Consider the following 20,015-nt stretch of genomic DNA (forward strand, 5'->3'; position numbering starts at 1 on the left):
ATTTTTGTTGTTCCTTTTTAAAATGAAGTTGTCTGTATCTAAATTTCAGCCAAAAAGATTCGACTCAAAATTCACAAGCTTTATTGTAGATTTTCATATTTGTAATGATCAAAATGCAACTTGAAACAAGCCAACTATTGTGAAATCAGCTCAGCCATGAAACAGGATTGCAGTTAGAGCTTTATCTGCCTCCATCCCTACAATTATTCCAAAGGAGAGAGACAGAGTAAGTTATGTTACTATTTATAGTAAAAGGAAATGATAAATATGAGTGCTTAGTAAATAGCAGGCAATAGAGAAAATACAGTAATTTGGAGTTATGTCTTCACTAATATCTAGTAATTCACAGGTGGCATGTTACATCTGTGTGCTGCATTTTATTTGACACGTTCACAATCCTTTTTAAGTCAGTCACAAATCCAAACACAGTTAGCAGACAGGGTATTTAATAAAATCAGATTTATAAAACTATTACTGTGTGAAACAGCATTTCACCTATTATATTTTTCTAATACAAAACCAGCTACTCAAATCAATAGAGAAAGAAAAACAATAAATAATGAAACTATGAGAAAATAATTGAGACGTTATCAAAGCTATAAATACATCAAACATTTCTGATGATATCATAATGCACTCTGCATGTTTTTCCTTTTTTTTTTTTTTTTTCCCTTCACAAAACCTCTCCTGATATCTGCAGCTCCTAATCATTTATTCTATAAATACAGCTTAGTTGACTAAGGCTGAAATGTGCTAAGATGCAGTAACGTTTCAAATTCATACATGAAACAATTTGGAAGCTTCCCCCAGGCATTGGCGGCTGCGGCTCCAGCTGCTCTGCTACCCACAATCCCCCCATTTACCTGCTCGCTGGGCTGCCTCTGCCATGGTCAGGAAGTGGTAAAGCTGATCCAGCTTATCAGGCTGCTCCTCCAGGGACTTCTGCTGCCATATGGCTGACCCAGGCCCTGCAGCCTCCCTCAAGGCATTCCACTTCTGTATCAGAGCGAAGAGCTCGGAGAAGGACTCGTGATAACCCTGTCGCAGCATGTCTATGCAGATGTTCTTCTTGTATGAATTCCTGTTACTGGGAATAAGAAAGATAGATTTTAAGCCTTTAAACCTGCATTCTGTTCTCCTCCTTACCAAATAAGTACAGAGGACTAAAACGGCTTTCAAGAAGAGACCTCTGCAGTTCAGCAGTGGGCAAGGGGTATTCTTCCCTCTGCTCAAAAAGCATTCTGCTAAAATACGATTATGAATGTCATACCCCAGGGAAGAAATATTGCAATAATGAATAAATACCTACGTATATTGAAAACATGTTAAAAATACACTGGTATTCTTTAGCTGGTACTGGTAAAAAAGGCTGACTGAGGGGAAAAAAAACCCCATGTTTACACTAGTTCATGAAAACACAATGAACTCTTAGTTTGCTTTAAAACAGTGCACAGAGAAAAATGAGGCACATTCCGCATGTCAAAACGATGTATATGTTAAATAGTTTTGCTGTAGGATATGATGGCTTGGTTTAAAACGTCAAACAAATGCTATGCCAGAAACATAATCATTAGATATTATTTTGCTGCTGTTTAGCATATAACTTCAACTGGAACTGGTTTACTGATGCAAAAGTTTGATAATTTCTCCCTAATTTTAAAATCAAATGATACGATGATGAATTTATATCAAAGTTATCTCATTCATAAACTCTGATAAGATATACATATCAAAAAGTTGTGTAATCAAATATTCTCAAGAGGTAATATATCTTTTGAGGTATTATTTATGGAAATAATAAAAATATTTCTTTTATGTGGCATGAAACAATCATTGTGTCCTATCCTGGAGAAAACTATGAGTCCAATGGGACTGCCTGCAACACTAAAGTAGAGATGTAAAGGTTTGCAGGCATAGGTATCTAGTGTGAGAAAACAAACCTTTGTCACAGTAAAATGGCAAGGACCCAGATGTGTTAATTTCTTTTTGTATATTCCATTAAGTTTCCAAACTGTTTTTGAGACTGTCTCTTTAGATTAAAATCCATTTAACTTTAAATTCTCAGCAATTTTAAAAGAAATACGGAATTCTGAAAACTGAGATTTATAGCGTATGTAATAAATTCAGATGTCCTCATGCTAAACAATAGCCTAATGAGACTAATACTTCTAGCCTAAAAAGAGTTACTGCAGTTCTTAAATAACGCCAATAAGATGGAAGTGACGTAAAAAACTTCTTAGTTAGATGTCAATGAAATAAACAGTAATAGAAGGTAAGAATTAGATCTACATTTTTCATATTTGATGTGATTAAAATAAAATCTATTGATTACTACAGATGCACATTAATCTTTCATATGTATTTTCTACATTTCAGTAGCAGAACTGAACACAAAAATATTACAAAATCCTGACATGATTTAGACTAGACAGTATCTTTAATATATAAATAGGTGGGTTTTGAGATTGAAAAGCACACATTGTTCACACAGATAAGGGAAAATATACAACTATTCTGTACCAGAAAACATTTGCAACATTTATCTCAGAAAAGTAAATGAAAAATATTTTTAAACATTTACATTTTAATTTGCCAGAATATGCTATATTTGCCATATATCAGATACACAGAATATGGCTTAAAAATACTGTATAGATATGTTAATACAGTGCAATGTATTCTCTACTCTGTACATGGAATGCCTTCTTTTTCCTGTTTTAAAATTCTATCTTACTAAAAAAAAACCAACTGAAGAATATAGGTTAAAAATTCCTACCAACTTCCAAAGGCCTAGGACTGAATCCTACAGTAATATAACTCAGAGCAGTGGAAAAACTATCTGTAGAGCAGACACACATACATGCATATTTATTTATATAATGTGATCCATAAATGTGTATGTGTGTGCATGCATTAGATCATTTGAGGTATTAGAAGTAAACAAGCAAGTACTGCCAAAAGATCTTAACAGTGACTAAACAAAACATCATTCAGTTAATTTTTAACACTTACTGCATACCCACTGAGCACAGTACCAATATTCATTTAAATAGAAAAACTGTGTCTATGTAACATGTTATTTCCTGTAGACTGATGCATTTTACTTGATGTCAAAGCACATTTTCCCCACAAGACAGCATTATTAGCAAATCGATACAGGAAAACAAAGCATACAGTAAAACAGGTCAGTTTTAAAAATTAGTGTCAATATTCTTTTAATAAATCCCATCCCAATTAATAAAGAAATTGAAATAGTGCTGAAGTTACACAGTACAGAGCACATTTTTGTCTGAGGCAAAGATAACTGATTTTAACTCACAAGCAATGAAGCTATCTACTGTACACCATTCAAATTTTAGAGGCATAAAGATAAAAGTTATCTCTCAGTTATACTTAAAAACGGAAAACATACAAAGCACAAAATATAATACTATTGTTTCCTTAAGTTTCTGCCATATATAAGCCACAGGTGACTGAATACACACAAATAATAAAATAGGGATAGAAATGACTGGGGATGAATGGTACTCGTGACACCTAAGAGAGCTTGACATTGCAACAAATTCTGAAATTGTTTCAGCTGAATGTTTTCAGTCATCAAAGTTCCAGATGAAAATGCCAGTGTCCTTTTTTTTTTTCCCAAAAAACAGTGCTTTCAAACAGAGAAGTAGTGTAGGTGACAGAATTAAACTTTTCACGATATCTCCAGATAAACTATAAATTCTCAATCCTCAAAATCCTTTTCATACTGCTTTTTATGTCATGCAGCACATAAAATGAGAGGTGAAACAGAACATCTCATGTTTTACATAAAAGAAGATTACTTTATTTCTAATATCAATATCAAAACCTGATACCTAATTAAATGTACGTGACTTATTTTACAAAATCCCACCGTTAACAGTATGTTTTCTACTACATCAATAAACTAGTTTGCACTAAACTTTTGAGCCTTACTACCTAATAAATTATGATCTATTATTAAACAGTCAGTTTGTTTTTCCACATTGCATCCACGGCGATTTTAGGTTTCCTTTGAACAATGATGTTACTCCAAGAAGCATAAATGAAAAAAGACCGGCCTTTTCATGCGCTTGAAGCGGAGACGTTCACGAGGTTTAATGGTCTCTGGGGGCATCTACTGGAAATCTGGGAAACTGCAGGCAGGACATGTTAATCAGGCAGCTGTCAGCGCGGCGAGGCGGAGGGCTGCAGAACAAAGAAGGGCACCAGCGGGGATCAAACGCGGGGCGCGCAGCGCTGCCGGCGCGGCGCGGCGCGGCGCAGGAGAAGCGCGGGGCTACGCGGGGGCTTAGGGTACACGGTGCCACAGCAGCACCGTGCCGAAAACACGCAAACATCGCCTGCCAGCAATTAAACTAGCCGGATTAGAAGGAGAGGACAGCTTTGTAACGCTGGCTGCCTTTAATTTTAAAATTGAAGCTTGATTAGAACATAAACCTGACGTCCTCTTTCCTTTTGGAATGATCGTACGTGCGTGCAGAAAAAGATCTCAGATGGCTTTTTTTTAAAACAAATTCTTTTTTAATGAAATCTGGAGCATATCTATATTTATGCTTAAAACAAAGATAAGAATTAATCTGCTTCTAATTTAAAGCATATTTGTTTCATTTTTCTTTTAAATCCATGAAATTCAACAGATGAAAACTGTAATACTTAACACAAACATAGACGATGCTGAGAATGCACTGTTCCTCCCACTGTACACTCACCTCTGGCATTACCAAAACCCTGTTGATGTTGCTACACGTTTGTTTACACAGGTTGGGTAAAACAGTGAAATGAGGTCCACTTAGTGGGTCTGGTTGGATATCACGCATTTGTCGTACATCAGCAGTTACCGTGATGCAGTATTTTATGCACGAGCTGATGAAAATTTCTGTGCGCTTCTGTGTGTGTGTCATGGGGTGGGGGGGGGTGTCAGAAAAATTTTTAGCACCAAATAAATAACCACTGAAAGTTAAAGTTGCCATTTTACTGGTAGCATGTTATAGATTATGATTTCATGTAGTATAATATGACATAGGTGGAAGCAGCTATTTATTGAACATGTATCTGCGAGCTTGAAAAGGCACTGCTATTGTTAACACTGTGCTTTAAGTGTACCTGGATACTGCCACAGGCATTTTACTTCTCTTAAACTATACAGCTACTTATATAATTTTCTTACACAGATTTCTTTTATTATTATCATTGCTAGTCTAAAACGATCTAGAGTCATGCTGAGGAATCACAGAAATCTGATTCTAATCTGCCTTTACCAGTGCAAAAATTGTAAGTACTAACCTTCAGTGAGGCTAATGAAATTACACTGTTGTTACAATCTCAAGGACCTTCCTATATTATGGTATTGTACTTTTACAAGACTCTTAAGCAATGCTGGGAGATCAGGACAGTACCATACTGCATTCCCTTTAACTTAAAATCCTGCATTCTACCCTTTACACTGAAAGAGAGAAAATTAAAAAGAAATTAAGAGGCCACGAGGAAGGTACTGGTGTTAGAAATAATCAAAATAGTATAGCATAACAGAATTATTTATCCGGTGCTTAATTCTCCATGCCTCCTGTCTGCTGTGGTCACCTACAGACATGCAAAGTAAGTGCAAAAGTCTACTATTTTCAGATGACAGATTTTTTTTTTTAATACCACAGTTCATATCTTTAGGTTTTGTAGGATTTAATTAGTACTACAGGTTAATGCCAGCTGCTGATTACAATACAAGTGTACTGTAGCAATCATATTTTGTAAAGCACAAAATGGCATGGATTAAACAATGATAGGATATAAAATATTAAAGTGTACTTCCAGTGTAAAATAATTACTCTACCAATTATTACAATGTTTAAAAACTGTATTCAAATAGATTTCATCCACTTGGGACTTCCTTCTGTGGTTGGCACGTCAATGACTGATATAAACGCCTTAGCTAAGGATCACAAAATTATGAAAAAATAACCAAGATATTTTTGCTTAAGTTTAATTATACAAATACATTTTACTTCCCCCTATTTCCTGTCTATAAATCTATAAAAAGTTTAAATCACATCAAGTATGTGAATACTTAGCTACTTTGTATTTAACCTATATGCAAACACACACAGCATAAACAAGGAGACACAAGAATTTCCTCAATAAAATTTGAAAAATATATGCATTAAGTAAAAACAAATATACTATATGAAACACTAAAAAGCCAAGCATGTCGTAAGAATTCATAACTTCAGGCTGCTCTGCCTAAGAATCAAAAGAGGAATTATTATTTAGTAATAGCTGGACAGCCAAAAAAACCATAACAGTTTTGCAACACTGTTAGTGACCCACATCTAAAAATACAGTTAAAACTTCTGCAGGGCTTTGCTGAACGCAAAAAGCTCTTGTGCAAATACTTGGTAAATAGGGAAGCTGAAGATTTGACTATTGCATTCAGTGATGCTACGATCCAGGTTACAGTGGTATAAAACCATGTACTCACACTGCCGAAATCTACATTGTCATGTGTCTGGGCTGCAATCTACAGAAGTTAGGTACACAGCTAACTTGAAAATATAGTCGAGTCGTCTGAGTACCTAAGTTCAGTGTGAAAATTTATATACATAAGTACTTTGGTGAGTCAAGCCCTCAGTCGATCAAGGTACTCACCACATTTTCACCACATACTGCTACTGATACAAAGCTCTTTCACTGAATCAGGGCACAGCCCTCTTTAATCTTTAATCCTAGTTTAAAGATTGTACATTTAAATACTTTTCTTTTAGTGAAATATTTACTGGATGGTCATATGTTAAAATGTAGACTATAGCAATCTCATTAAAGAAAGATATGAAAGTACAGTAAATGCCATTAAGTAGTAATTGACTGTTAGCTTACACATCAGAATTTTTTGATTACTAAAGCTGAGAATTAAATTATATTGGGGTGGGGTGCATGGTTTTTAATTCCAAATTATAAAGCTGAAATAGCTAATGTCCTAATACAAAAAGTATAAAATGCACCAACCCCCCAAATGTTATAAAAAGAATTCCCTACTCTAAATAGTAAATAAAAAATACTGCATGACAATTTGTATTGTATATCAAGAGAGGGAAGAACATCTACTTGATATTGACTTTTTTAACAAATAACTTTTTTTTTAAATAAGAAAAGGTTTATGGACCTATGTATGCAGAACTATTAATAGAAAAATGAAAATAAAGTATATCAGAAAAGAAATATAAAGGTACTTTATACCACATATAGGTACAATAACTTTCAGCATAAGTAATGCAGTATTTTTCATCTACTGCCTCACAGCCTCTGACTGTTGTCAAACCACACTTTAACCTAAATCACGCAATCAGAAGTGGATGCATAACCTGTCAGTAGGATCCTGCAAAGAACACATATATTGAACTGGCTTCCTTTTGTTCAAAGCTACACTGCCACTTTAACACTACATAAAATGAAAAATTAATCAATTATAAACATCAAAGGATGACACAGAAAAAGTATTTTAAAATGAATGTAAGTACTGTAATAATTAAGAATCCTCATTAACCCAGAAAATGGAAATATAAATTTAGCAATGAACTTTTGGAACATTCTGTCCCTAAACATAAATGCAAAGAAAGCACTAAAAATAAAGATAAAAGTGCTACCGTTATAAAAATGTTCTTCATACAGAAGAACACACACCTTCTGCGCACACACCTGTGATTATTTCAAGCATAATCAGAAAAAACATTATCTTAATTAATCTTTCTGCTTTTCTTTCTAAATTAATTATGTTCATTAACAAAAAGTAATTCCAACCATATTTCATGGGCCATTATTTATCAAAATGAAGTATTTCTCAACTTTCCTCTTTTATTTCAGAGCTGACCTAATGGATTGAGAGCTAGAAACATGCGAGTTTGGAACCCTTTCCATTTGTCTCGCATGATATCGGAGAAGTCATTAAATTTCTCTGCAAGTTTCTTTCACAGTATGCAAAAGTATCTTTAGAAAAAGATAATAATAATTATTTACCTTCTGTGTCTTCTCAAGCTGATGCTATGAATTATCATAAAACCCTATACAAGGCTATGCATTTATTATACTATTGCTATGAACAATTCCCAGAGTATTTTTGCTTTTGTTTATGATATCTCATAAAAGTTCCCAAAAGAACTTACTCAGTAGTCTAAGGACAAATAGACTTCACAGAGATTAAGAGGAAAAGAAAAAGAGGATTTTACACAATTCAGAAGGATTCACTATAAGAATTATTAGGAAGTCATGATTATACGAAGGCAAATTAGACTTTCTTTACTTCAGGATTTTTTTGTATGTTAGAGATGCTTCACCTTTACGGAGTGTTTTAAAAATAGAAGTCAGTTGTGTATTGCTTGTACATTATCTTCAGTACTAAATATTGTTGAACTATTGAGAAATGAAAGCACTAGAAAACCGTAAGACCAAACTTAGTAAAAACAACAAGTTACATAAAAAAAGAAAAACTTCAGCTCACTGTGTTCTTCTTTATTAAAGTATGTCATGTATTTTATCTTTGCAAGAGTTTGATGAGTTTTTGCAAGTAAAATTCTGTTTCCTCTATACTTGCTAATAGTCATGAGAATCTGTAGTTTGCACCTTCCCATTAAAAATGTATTGTATTTTTTGAAATTATTCACCCCGCCTTTTATCCAGATCATGTCTTTGAAAGGAGGAAGTAGATAATAAATGGAATAATTCATGACTTCCCATTAAATATGAAACTTTCTTTTGCAGAGTTTAGAAAATGAAGTTCTACATAATGTACAGAAGTTGATTAGAACTTTTTTTAACCTTTTCAAGAAAAACCTTTCACATTACACTAAAGCACAGAGAAGTTTCTTTTGGAAAGGCAAACCATTCACTTCCCACTCAGTTCTGTTCTTTAGATCACTGCCTAATTACACTAAATAATATGTTTATCAGGCCCAAAATTCGCAGAGATCATTCATTTGACCAAAAAGAATGTGTGCCTCTAAGTGCTAAAATCTCTTTTTGAAAGTTGTTTAATAAACATTGAATCCTGGCCATGCCAAGCAAGATTGTTAGGAATTATTCAGACAGAAAAAAATACATATTTAAATAATATTGTGAAAGAAATTTAAAATTTATCATCTAGCTCAGTAAGTGACTTGTGCCATCTCCCTTTCCACAATCAGCAGGGAGTTTGGGATAGAGTGCCTTAATTTAAAATTTCTTTTACTATGAAAGGATACATTTCTTTGGTTCTGATTTACCCCTTTCCATAGTTTTTAGTATTTAAAAGTGAAGAAATATCCTCATAAAATGTAAACAAGTTGACACAACATTCTACCAGTTCTCAACCAGAATAATGTGAACAAAGAGGGTCATAAGGTGCGCACAGGTCATATCCAAAGATTGCCATCAGCAAGAACAGCAAAATCTTGCTAGGACCTGAACACGAAAGGGAAAGAACAGATTACTTCTTTCTCCTTTTGCTGCTATTTCCTTCTTTAGCTGCCTTGAGCTCTCCTCTCTCCTTCTGTCTTCATAGTGTCACACAAAGAACAGATGGAAGCAGCTCAAATCAGTGCATCACTAGAACCGAGTACTGTGTGATGAAGGATTGAAGTACAAGGGAAAAGCAGAATCTGCACCTACACATTGCCTATGTCATTGCCTATGAAATTGCCTTTTGCAAGATTTCTAGTAACAGCAGCTGTCCTTCCTCCTTCCTTGCCTTAACCCCACACCAACAAGATATTTTTCCTAACACTTATTTTTGGCAGTGCTCCTCCCCTTTCCCTTGAGAGCCTCACTCCATAACACAGAAATGGTCAAATCCACCTTACAACACAAAATTCCCAAGCCTAAATTCAAATTCAAGCCTATATGTTCAAATTGGGAAACCCTGGTAAAGATTTCAGACTGTGAAAAAGGAAACATGGCAATATGATAAGCTGTCAATGAAAGAAGGTTCCAATCTACTTGTTGAGTAAGATTTCACGGGCCATTTATGAAATCACCTTACTAATTTCTTTAGTAGAGGTGAATGCTACTAAAAAGTCTGGATTAATCAAAACGCCAATCAGCTATTTGTGCTCAGCTTCCTTAAAGAACCAGTCCATCAATGCAATAGACTGGAATAAGGACAAATACAAGAGCAAATAAATCTCAAACTGAGTACCAAAACTCTCATGATTTAAATAACTTGTAAAGAGAGGACAAGATTAGAAGCCAAGTCTAATAGTAGTGCTTCCTAGTCCATAATGGTTACGATGAAAATAAAGAATGAAACACCCTTCAAGCCAGGCCTTCTCCTCTCCATCAGCCCACAAACCCCATTCTTCTCCCTCAGTGGACTCTCCAGATCACTCTGACCTCTAATCGGGTGAGGAAGTTTCTTCCTCTTTAGTCTTGGAGGACAGATAGGGTTGAATGCTCAGAGACCAACTGGTAGAAGAAGGAAGGATGTAGGAAAGACATCTTTTATTTCCACAAACTTATCCTGAGCATTTACACTTAATCCCTCATTAATTGTTTGACATCTTTTTTCCTTAAGCCTACCTAGCTGACACTGAACACAGCAGAAACTTGGGGGGAGGGTAGTAAATGATTTGTCCCTTTTAATTCTCTCATTGAAGAATGGAAGAATAATCTTCTGTCAGAGGCACTAACAGAAGATTTAAAATTATGCGAGGTCACTTTTGTTTTGGACTTATCAGCTTCTTGTAGAAATGCTGCCTCAGGAATTAGTGAATGCAACTCTCTAAGACTTCTACCTGACCCTTTTCACAGCTTTCAAAATTCAATAGTTCTCCAATGTGAGATTCATCAGTAAATGTACATGTCTACATCTGAGCTGGTCACCCTAAGCTCTCTATATAAGTAATGGAGAGAAATAGGTGTTTCAAAAGTATCATTCACCTTATTCTAAAGCAGTTGTCTGAATCCTAAAAGGTGGGGCTCAACTAATCAAATTACTTATTCTTCATTATTTCTATTGATTATATGGGGTGATAAACCTAGTTCTCTGGATCGGTTGAACTTACGTGAAAGTCCCTTTGCTCTTTTTGCAGAGAAGGACAAAGGTTTATGGGAGCAAAGGATTGCTACTATGTTCACCGGTCATCACTCCTAGAGCAAAAGTATTATATTCCGGTTTTTAGTATAAAATCTGCAAAGATTGATCTGCTCAGTATGAGCTGGCAATTGCTCTGGGGGTCACAACCCAGCTGCAAATGAAAGCCTTTGCCTTTTTGTGTTCCAGGTAATCTTGAAGTGGACCAGCCTTCTGGTGAATTCTAAGCATAACAACCCACTGTATCTCAAACACATCTGATCGAATGCAATGATCTTGTCTTCAGCCTGGAAAAGTCATATCAGAGCATGTCTTTACTGACACAAATTTATCAAGGCAAGCTTTCCATAACACACTGATCTACCACTCACAAGACAGAAAACACAAATACAGATTTTCTGCATATCTAGGTCAGCCCTTATCATCTCTGTAAAATAATTTAGATGTCATCTGACTATCAATGAGTCTTAAGGGAGGACACTAGAACTCCATTATCCGATTCATAGAAATACATCTAGTAAAATTGTTAATGTAATATATATTTTTGTTACTATGAAACAAAACTGTTCCTCTCATCAAAAAGATTTCAAAGTCTCTCTTTCTAGTCTTTAACTCTTTTTTGATGACATGGTCGTCTTTGGACAGTTTTCATTTGTATGAAGAGGAGAGAACGGTTACTTGATCTTTCTGGCCCTGACAAAAAGAACAGGAAACAGGAATGACAATATCAAATTCTGGACCATTCTAGGCTCCAATCTATTCAACCCTGGAATCAATCTCTTGATGAAAAATGCCTTACTTCACAGTTCATCATGAACTTTTTGACTCTTAAATCAGTCATAAGGACAATTTTTAATTTTTACTGAAACCCAATTTTGAGCCATTAATGATTGGTGAGTCAAGACCAAGAACAAAAGTATCAGCGAAAGCACACTGAAGGCCAGTGGAGTCAGCCAACCTCCTCATAAGCTTACAAAAGCCTAATTCTGTGGCAAGAAAGCAGTCACATTCTGCATTAATGTGAACCTTTACTTTTCTTTCATTTCCAGCTTCTTACACCACATTGACTTCTTATTTCAAGTTAAAGTCTTAGAGAAGGAAACAAAACAAAATCAATGAAAAAAACAAAGCAATATCCTGGTTTAATATAATTAAAGTGCTATCTTTCTTAAGTGATGTTTTTCTTCTTCTTCTATCATATTGCCCTGGGACAAAAAATTATTACAAATAAAAAAAAAAAAGAAAAACATCACATTTTTCCACAGAAAAATGAGATTATAACATAAACACACTTAACAGAATTCTTCTCATTTGCTGAAGTTTGGAACAGAGTATAATACTGTATAATAGAAGGATAACTGCAACCTTTTCCCCCATCAACTATGAAGCAACTAGCTTATCTTAATTTTAAAGAATATTATGAAGGATATAATTTTAGGGAACAGATTTAAAGATTGGCTTATTTCTGTAAATGTGATACTAAACATACACTCCTTTGTTTAGGAGGTAATAAATTTGTTATCTGCCTAACATGCGCCAAATAAAATAAAGGGTGTTTAATATTAACCAGGAGTGTGGCTACAAAAACTTGTCTAGACAAATGTCTTGACTGACCTACCAAGTTAACCTCTGTATTAAACAAAAGTACAGATATTTAGGTGGCAAAAGAAAGATATCCTGTCCTTTTATAAAGAAATATATAATTTATAATTATTATAAATAATTACTTCTGGAATGGAAACAATATTAAAAAAAACCTACACAGCATATTATAAGCCATTTCTCACACATTTTATTTTAAAAATATCTGTTGTCTGCTGAGACATACAAAGCATAACACTGATTTCAGTAAGATCATTTACAGATATGGCATTGCCTTATTTTATAAATTCATTTAAAATTACAGTTGATGCATTTAGTTTTTTATAATTAGATTAGCCTAATACTATAATAACTGTGTAGCTGTTAGTTTGTTACCATTTGTTTGTTCTCAAATGATTGTATCACGTTTATAGGCCAGCAATTACATACTATAGAAATTTTGTAACTGCTGAGCTACTAGCAAAAGCTAAAATTCTGAGAATAATTAAATGCACAGAACACAAATGTAATCTTTTAAAAGATATACTTAAAAAATCCCCATAAAAATGAACCAGAATACATATGATATTTCAGTTTAATCTTCTAGGAGGCTTTGTAAACTTTGAAAAACAGCATATTATTAAACAGTAAGGAAACACCCCACTTTGTGTAGGTATTGCAGAACAGATGACAGAATTCTCACTTCATTTTGGATTTCCTTGCTAGTTTCCTTTTCCACAACCTCCAGACTCAGGGTTTGGATATAAAAAGAAAAATCATATAGGAGGGGGGTTTAGGCCGGGCTTTGTTTTGTTTTGTTTGTTTGTGTGTTTTTGGGTTTTTTTTAATAGCAGTAAAAGGCTGACCTGATCAAATCAGAGCTGTAAAATGCACTTTGAAGCCCCAAGGCCTTCCTAAAATAGCAGTGACTACCTGTGTAATCACAGAGAGAACACTTCTGTCCCTAGCATGGTGTGTGTACTGTGGAAATCCACTGGGGCTAAAGACTGAAACAGCTCACTGGGAAGGCAAGTCAGTCTGTAACAATTGTTGTAGCGTAATGACTACAGCAGCACCGCATAGCTGGTATGGAACTAGGGTGACAATAAGCAAATGTACTTACTTCTGTGGTTGCCCCCTGAGGTCTGGTATTTCTGCCCCTCTCACAGAGCAACTATGCTACCCTTAATTCAGGGGACAGGACCTCTGCCAGCACAGCATTTGCTCAGGAAGGATCTGTTCCTTATGTTGGCCCAGCTCACGCAGAACGTGTCCGAGTCACAGACCAACCTTAGTTTCCTTCTCTTTAAGCAGGGAATATTTAAAGCAGCTATGACATCTGGCTCAATTAGTATGACAGCATGATCAAAGGTAACTGTCCCACATCAACCATGTGTACTCACAGAGCAGTAACATGGCACTTCCCACTGCCTCACCTAACTCACTTCCCTGTCACTGTCAGGCTGCTCTCTCCCACAGACTGTGACTGTGATAAGAGTCTCTCAAACAGAAACAAAGGAACTCGGTGAACTTTGCAAACCCAAGGATGACATACTGAGAAAGTCCTGCCCAATCCCATCACTGAACTCATCTCTAGTCCATCATCTTTGAGCCTAGTCTTAATTCAAATAAAAGAAGTGGGGTACGACTTTGCTTTAAACAAACTGCTCTCCTAGATCATCAGACCAGATACATTACAATCTTTGTACTAACAGTCAGAACACTTACTAGGTTTAGCATGTCACCATTGTCAAAATAAAGGCAAATCAGACAGGTATCACAGGAAAGAAAAGTGTGTCTACTGGCTGGGTACTATATGGTATGGTTTTAGGACACTGCTAAAGCTACTACCCCTCAACTCTAATTTGATAATTTTCTAGATTTTAATTTGAAAGTTTTTAGGGAAGGTTTGCAGGTTACATTCTTAGGCTAGGAAGCAGAAAAGCAGCATGTTTTGCAAGAAACTAGCTGGTCGAATTCCTGTCTGATTGATAGAATGTTTTTATGCTGCAAGGGTGATCTTGCAATATTAATTGTTAAGGTGCCTAGAGCCCTTGTATATGCATCTTTTTATTATTTAAATATTGAAATAAATAAATCATCTCACTTAAGCAACCAGCAATTCAGACTTGTTAGAATTTTTTCATTAATTTTGATGGTGCTGAACCCCAGATCTGTTAAAAGACTCCAGAAGAATAAGTCAGTCGTAGTCTCTTGTAACTTCTAAATGTAAATACCTCAGCTGTAAGAAATCAAAAGTTATCTAGATTTCTTTCATTCATTGGGTTTTTAAATAACTAATGGTGTATTAAATGCTTCACTGCAGAAGTCAGCACTTGGGCTTGGCTAAATAATAATTCAAAATTACAAGAACGTGTATGTCAGTATACTAAGCTTCCACCCCAGAGGAGATATTTCACAGACGCTCAGAAAAAAAAAAAAGAACACCCCCCCCCCAAAAAAAAGCAGCACAATTTCAAATATAATTACTGACATAATCTTAACCATAGTGTTACAAATGTGATATAATATTTTGGTAAATATACAAATTAGTAAAACAAGGAGTTAAATGCTTTGATATATTTAAGATCAGGAGAAATGAACCATCATTATTTAATATCAACTTCAATTTTTAAATGCCAACTTCCACTAAAAAGGGTAGGGCCTAGGGAACTTTAAATTTAAATGATTATGATGACTAGAAACAAAGGAAACAATAAACTTATGGATGTTAAAATGCCTCAAAAAAGCCAACTTACGCAGCAGCTTCTTGTTTTGACAACCCTTTGATATTCTTCGCCAAATAATCATCTATGCCATCTTTGTCTTTGATCAAATGAATCCTAAATTTAAATGAAAGAAATTAAAAGAAACACTGTGAGGTGCTAACATAGACTTCTGCATCATGTATAATAAATTAGCATTGCCAAGTAGAGCTAAAACCTGAAATATTGACAAAGTAATATATCAGACATTCTATAAACACATACAAATATCTTTTTTAATTTTTTGGTCTGTAGCTATTTCAAATCTTTATTTCTGAAAGAAAACAGAGTTGATATTAGCTTTCAAGGACCCGGTTATCTGATATTTCTGTCTAAACTAGAAGAAATTGTGTATTAGCTAAATCAATAATAATTCATTAAGCTATTCATATTTAAACTGTTTTCTAAACCAGAACCATTACATTTTCGCATTATCAGTATGGACCAGAGTGGTCCAATCTATCTTGTATTTAACTTTTTCAAATTAAAAAAAAAAAAAGAAAAGAAAATCAACAAAAAAAATCCCAAACCCAACTCAAAATGTTTTCCTTAGTGCAATGCAGAGTTTTAATACTGCTCTCAGCTTTCCACAGTTTGAGCAGCATATTGCAAAAGGTGGTCCACTAAGGGGGTAATTCAAAGGGCATTAAAATAAACAATGAATTTCAGGATGCATGGATCTAATTTTAAAATTTGAACTGTACATCATTTCATCTTTCACTTGAACCATCATCTCTTTGCATCTCCACTCTGATACACAAGAGATGTCTTGAATTTTAAAGGATAATATGCACTTACTGACCATAAAGTGTGTTTAAATAGATTCTGATATCCCGACTGCAGAGGATATTATCTTTATAAAAGTAATGTGAATTTATTTTTATTCTTCTTTAAAAGAGCATAAAGATTGCCTGGTTAATCACTCAAAGATAAAAGAAATTCAACATTAGTGTTCCACATAAATCTACTACTTTCCTCTTTCTCTGTCTGTATTACACTGCTGTCTTTCATTACAGGGATGAGAGTAAATTCTTTTCATAATGTTAGCTAATATAAGCGTCACGCTCCTTATTGCTCTGAGAATACCAAAGACACTTCATGAAGTTCATTTAAATGAAAACAAAATAGCTAAGCAATGTAGAGATATTTTGACATGTCTGTATTTAAAACAATGCAATAGTGAAAACTTCCGGCACAAATAGGGCATTTAAATTTGTTCCAGAATTTACTACTACTGCGCTGCATCAACAGTCTTATGCTTTCAAGCTGCACATAACACAATCCATATGAGTTGCTGCTGACCATGCAAAACGTACACCTTATGGATATTGCCATAAAAATTGAGTTATACTCAATACCAAAATTTAATCACTATCAAAATTTTCACACCAAACTAGTCACAATATAAGATACATAATGTTATTAGGATAATGAAGATAAAGTAATTATTGGATATTTTAAACTGATGTATTTCAAGATACAATAGGTTTATATGAGGTAATAGAAAAATAAAAAAATAATATCTCTGGGTAATTAAATATGAAGTATTCAGTTGACAACACAAAAACCCCTGGTTGACCTTTGTATTTTAACACTGCAAAAATTAGCTTTCTCCACATAAGTAGCACATAGAGAGCGCACCAGATATGGAGAGGCAGCGGGGAATCCAAACCCCCAACCTGAAACAGTCAACTACAACAAGCAAATTCCTAGGCATCACTATCAGCTTGCTGCAATTTAATCTACACTGCAGTTAAAAATCATCTCAAACTGGAACCAAGGAAAGCCTGATGCCTTCTCATTATCTTCTCGAAGTATTTTAATAAAAAAAAAACAATCAGGGTAAAAGCCCCGAGAATCATATACAATTTAAAATGTCACCTGCCTTATAGTCAGGGTATAAATTTCTGAGTTCTGACTGGTAACTCTCTCTAACTTAAAGACAACTACAGCCAAGGGAAAAAAACCAAAAGCAACAACTTGCAAACCAATTACTGTTCACATAAGTTCTGCAATACCCTGCATTGACCTGATGCAACTAGAAACATGGTCATACATAGTAAAGAATTGAAGTTACTAAAAATAATAAATACTTATCTCATTCTGGCTGTTATTACCAATGATGTTAAAGTAGCAATAACACAGAAAAGACAAGTAGATGATACATAGGAAAAAATACACAGTAGGAAATTCCATCAACTCAAATAATCATTATTTTAAACCATCTTGTTATATGCAATGAGAATTAAAACCAATAAAATTAATTAATGTGAATAACTGAGACTATGACTTGGAATTAACATTGTTTCTTAACAGAGAAATGAGGTGAGGATAGCACTGGCTAAGAGGCATTGTTTCTTTTCTTCCAGAAGTTGTCACTTGCTTTTCCCAAACTGTTTTAGCCTTATTTCTCCAGTGTTTCCATGATGACTCACTATATTTCATAAATAGTTTATAAAAAAGTCTGCTTCACCTGTAAATTGGCTCCTATTTAATTTTAAATCGCTCACTTCTTAAAGACAAATATATGTTAATCCAATGGACACCTATCTCAGAGTTAACATTTTACACCGTGCATTCCTATAACTATTTCTGTTACCAGTCTACACAACAAAAAAAAAAAAAGCTACTGATTTTTTTTCTAGAAATAAACTTCATGATAAACACAACTGGCTTTTTAATCAAAGAACAGAACAAAGTCACACAAACGACCAAATTCGTTCTCACATAACTTTCTATCCTCACTGCCTATTCTGTTAACTAAGTTTTCTCAAAACTTCCTATCAAAGAAAATGTCTGAGCTTGTCTTGCTCTAATCACTAGGCATCTACAGCATGATCTCGACCATTACAGAATCACACATTTCTTTTCTGTAAATAGGCACAACTTCTATAGGACTGCTGCAGAATGATCTTCTTGAACACGGAACTCCCCAAGTAAAGGGAAGAAACAAGCCTCCTACCTCTGGAGTGATTTCTCCAGCAACGTAGTTACTGGAAAAAGTGATGGCTGCAGAAGATAGCTCCAGTCATAAAAGATTTAAAAAAAAAAAAAAAAATAATTGTAAGACATCACTGCATGTCCTTATTCTATCGACATGTGAGAGGACACCCATCAGTATCAGCCCTTCAGAAAGACTGGGCCCAAGGACACCATGTTTCGGGATTCTTACTGCTTTTAGATGTGGACATGCAGTTGCTGAACTCTGAGATGCCCCAGACCTTTCATCCAAAGGCTAAAGGGAATGCTAGGATTGGGTGGGGAAAAAGAAAAAAAAAAAGAGGAAGAAGAAAAGAATCACAATTCTTTCTGAAATGGAGGGAATTCCAGGAAAAGGAGCATAGCGGGGCAGAGCAGCAACTGAGTGACCAGTACTCACTGAGGGAGACAAAAGTGTATGGATACAAGGAACTGAGAAATGAGTACAATGGAACTGAAAGCCACGTAGGCATGTGCCCACACGAAGAAGAGGGCTTAAAAGTACTATGTTGCTGTTGTTTACTCTCTCAGTTATTAAGTACCAACTAACGTTTTTCAAGCCAGTTTTATTTGTTATATTTTGACAGATGCAAAACTGTTTTGTGCCTGAATGAAAAAAAAAAAATCTTTTTTTTCCATCCAAATAAGTACATTTTCAATGACCTACATTCATATTAATGCTAAATGGAAATAACTTCCTATGGCTCTTGAAGGGGTTTTAAAAAATGAGGGTGAAACATCTACCTTAAACAGAACACACTTCCTATTTTTTCCCCTTTTAATTATGAAACTTTCCTAAGAGAGAATTTCCTTGCCTCTGATTTTTGCAGTTTTAAATATTGCAAAAAAGCAAACATAATTTGTCACCTCGGCATAGCTGATTGAAGCTATTCACAGTAAAAATGATACTCTGAAAGAAAAGAGGTACATACCTTGCAAAGTCTAATGAGGGGCAGGCAGTCTGCTCTATGAACCTGGGATGCTCCCCTGGGCTTTGTAGGATTGCTTGAGGCAACACCTTCATTTTAACTAAAACAAACAAACAAAACCAACTTACTTGAAACAATGTCTTCACAGTAATGCAGTTTTTTATCCTTCTTGTGCTGCTTCCCAGTCAACTCTTTTATTTCCAGTGCACTACATGTAATACCGGACTCCAGTTCCACACAAATCTTTTCAGGCCTCAGCACTACTTCAATGAGACATAACGCATAGGAATGGTTGTGACCTTACTTTCAATGTTTTTTTCTCTTGCACTAGAGTGCTTTTGATTTGCACAGGGACAACTGATGCAGGAACCTTACTTGCGTATGATTCCCTTATGCTTCCTCAAGCTATTTAGGTACAAGTATTAATAATATTTTTAGTTAATGCATAAGGTGGAGAAATGATGGAACATGCAGTGTGCAATGCCACAACAGGCACTGTATTAATGTTCAAAATAATACATAACCATAATAGTAACAATCCTTTGAATAAAAAATATAAGCAATGCTATTCTTACAATACAGGGTTTTACTTAAAACAAAAGCCAAAAGCCCCACAGTTAGGTAGAATCGTCTAACTCGTCATTTTGAAGTACATAAATGTTAATAGGACTTTTTTGTCATAGAGAG

The 20,015-nt window shown here is 34.8% G+C and overlaps 1 protein-coding gene across 1 annotated transcript in view; it reads right to left on the reverse strand.

The window, feature by feature from the left end:
* Positions 1–19,423, reverse strand: part of TTC29 (tetratricopeptide repeat domain 29) — an 82,997-nt gene extending 63,574 nt beyond the window's left edge. Inside the window, exons 1-3 of the mRNA XM_009890755.1 lie at positions 19,332–19,423; positions 15,415–15,498; positions 864–1,087 (exon numbers count right to left, since the gene is read on the reverse strand). Of these exons, the coding sequence (XP_009889057.1) occupies positions 864–1,087; positions 15,415–15,498; positions 19,332–19,423 (400 nt within the window). The remainder of the gene's footprint in view (positions 1–863; positions 1,088–15,414; positions 15,499–19,331) is intronic.
* Between the last annotated feature and the right edge of the window lie 592 nt (positions 19,424–20,015).

Source organism: Charadrius vociferus, unplaced genomic scaffold (assembly GCF_000708025.1).
Source record: "Charadrius vociferus isolate BGI_N301 unplaced genomic scaffold, ASM70802v2 scaffold178, whole genome shotgun sequence".
Lineage (NCBI taxonomy): Eukaryota > Metazoa > Chordata > Aves > Charadriiformes > Charadriidae > Charadrius > Charadrius vociferus.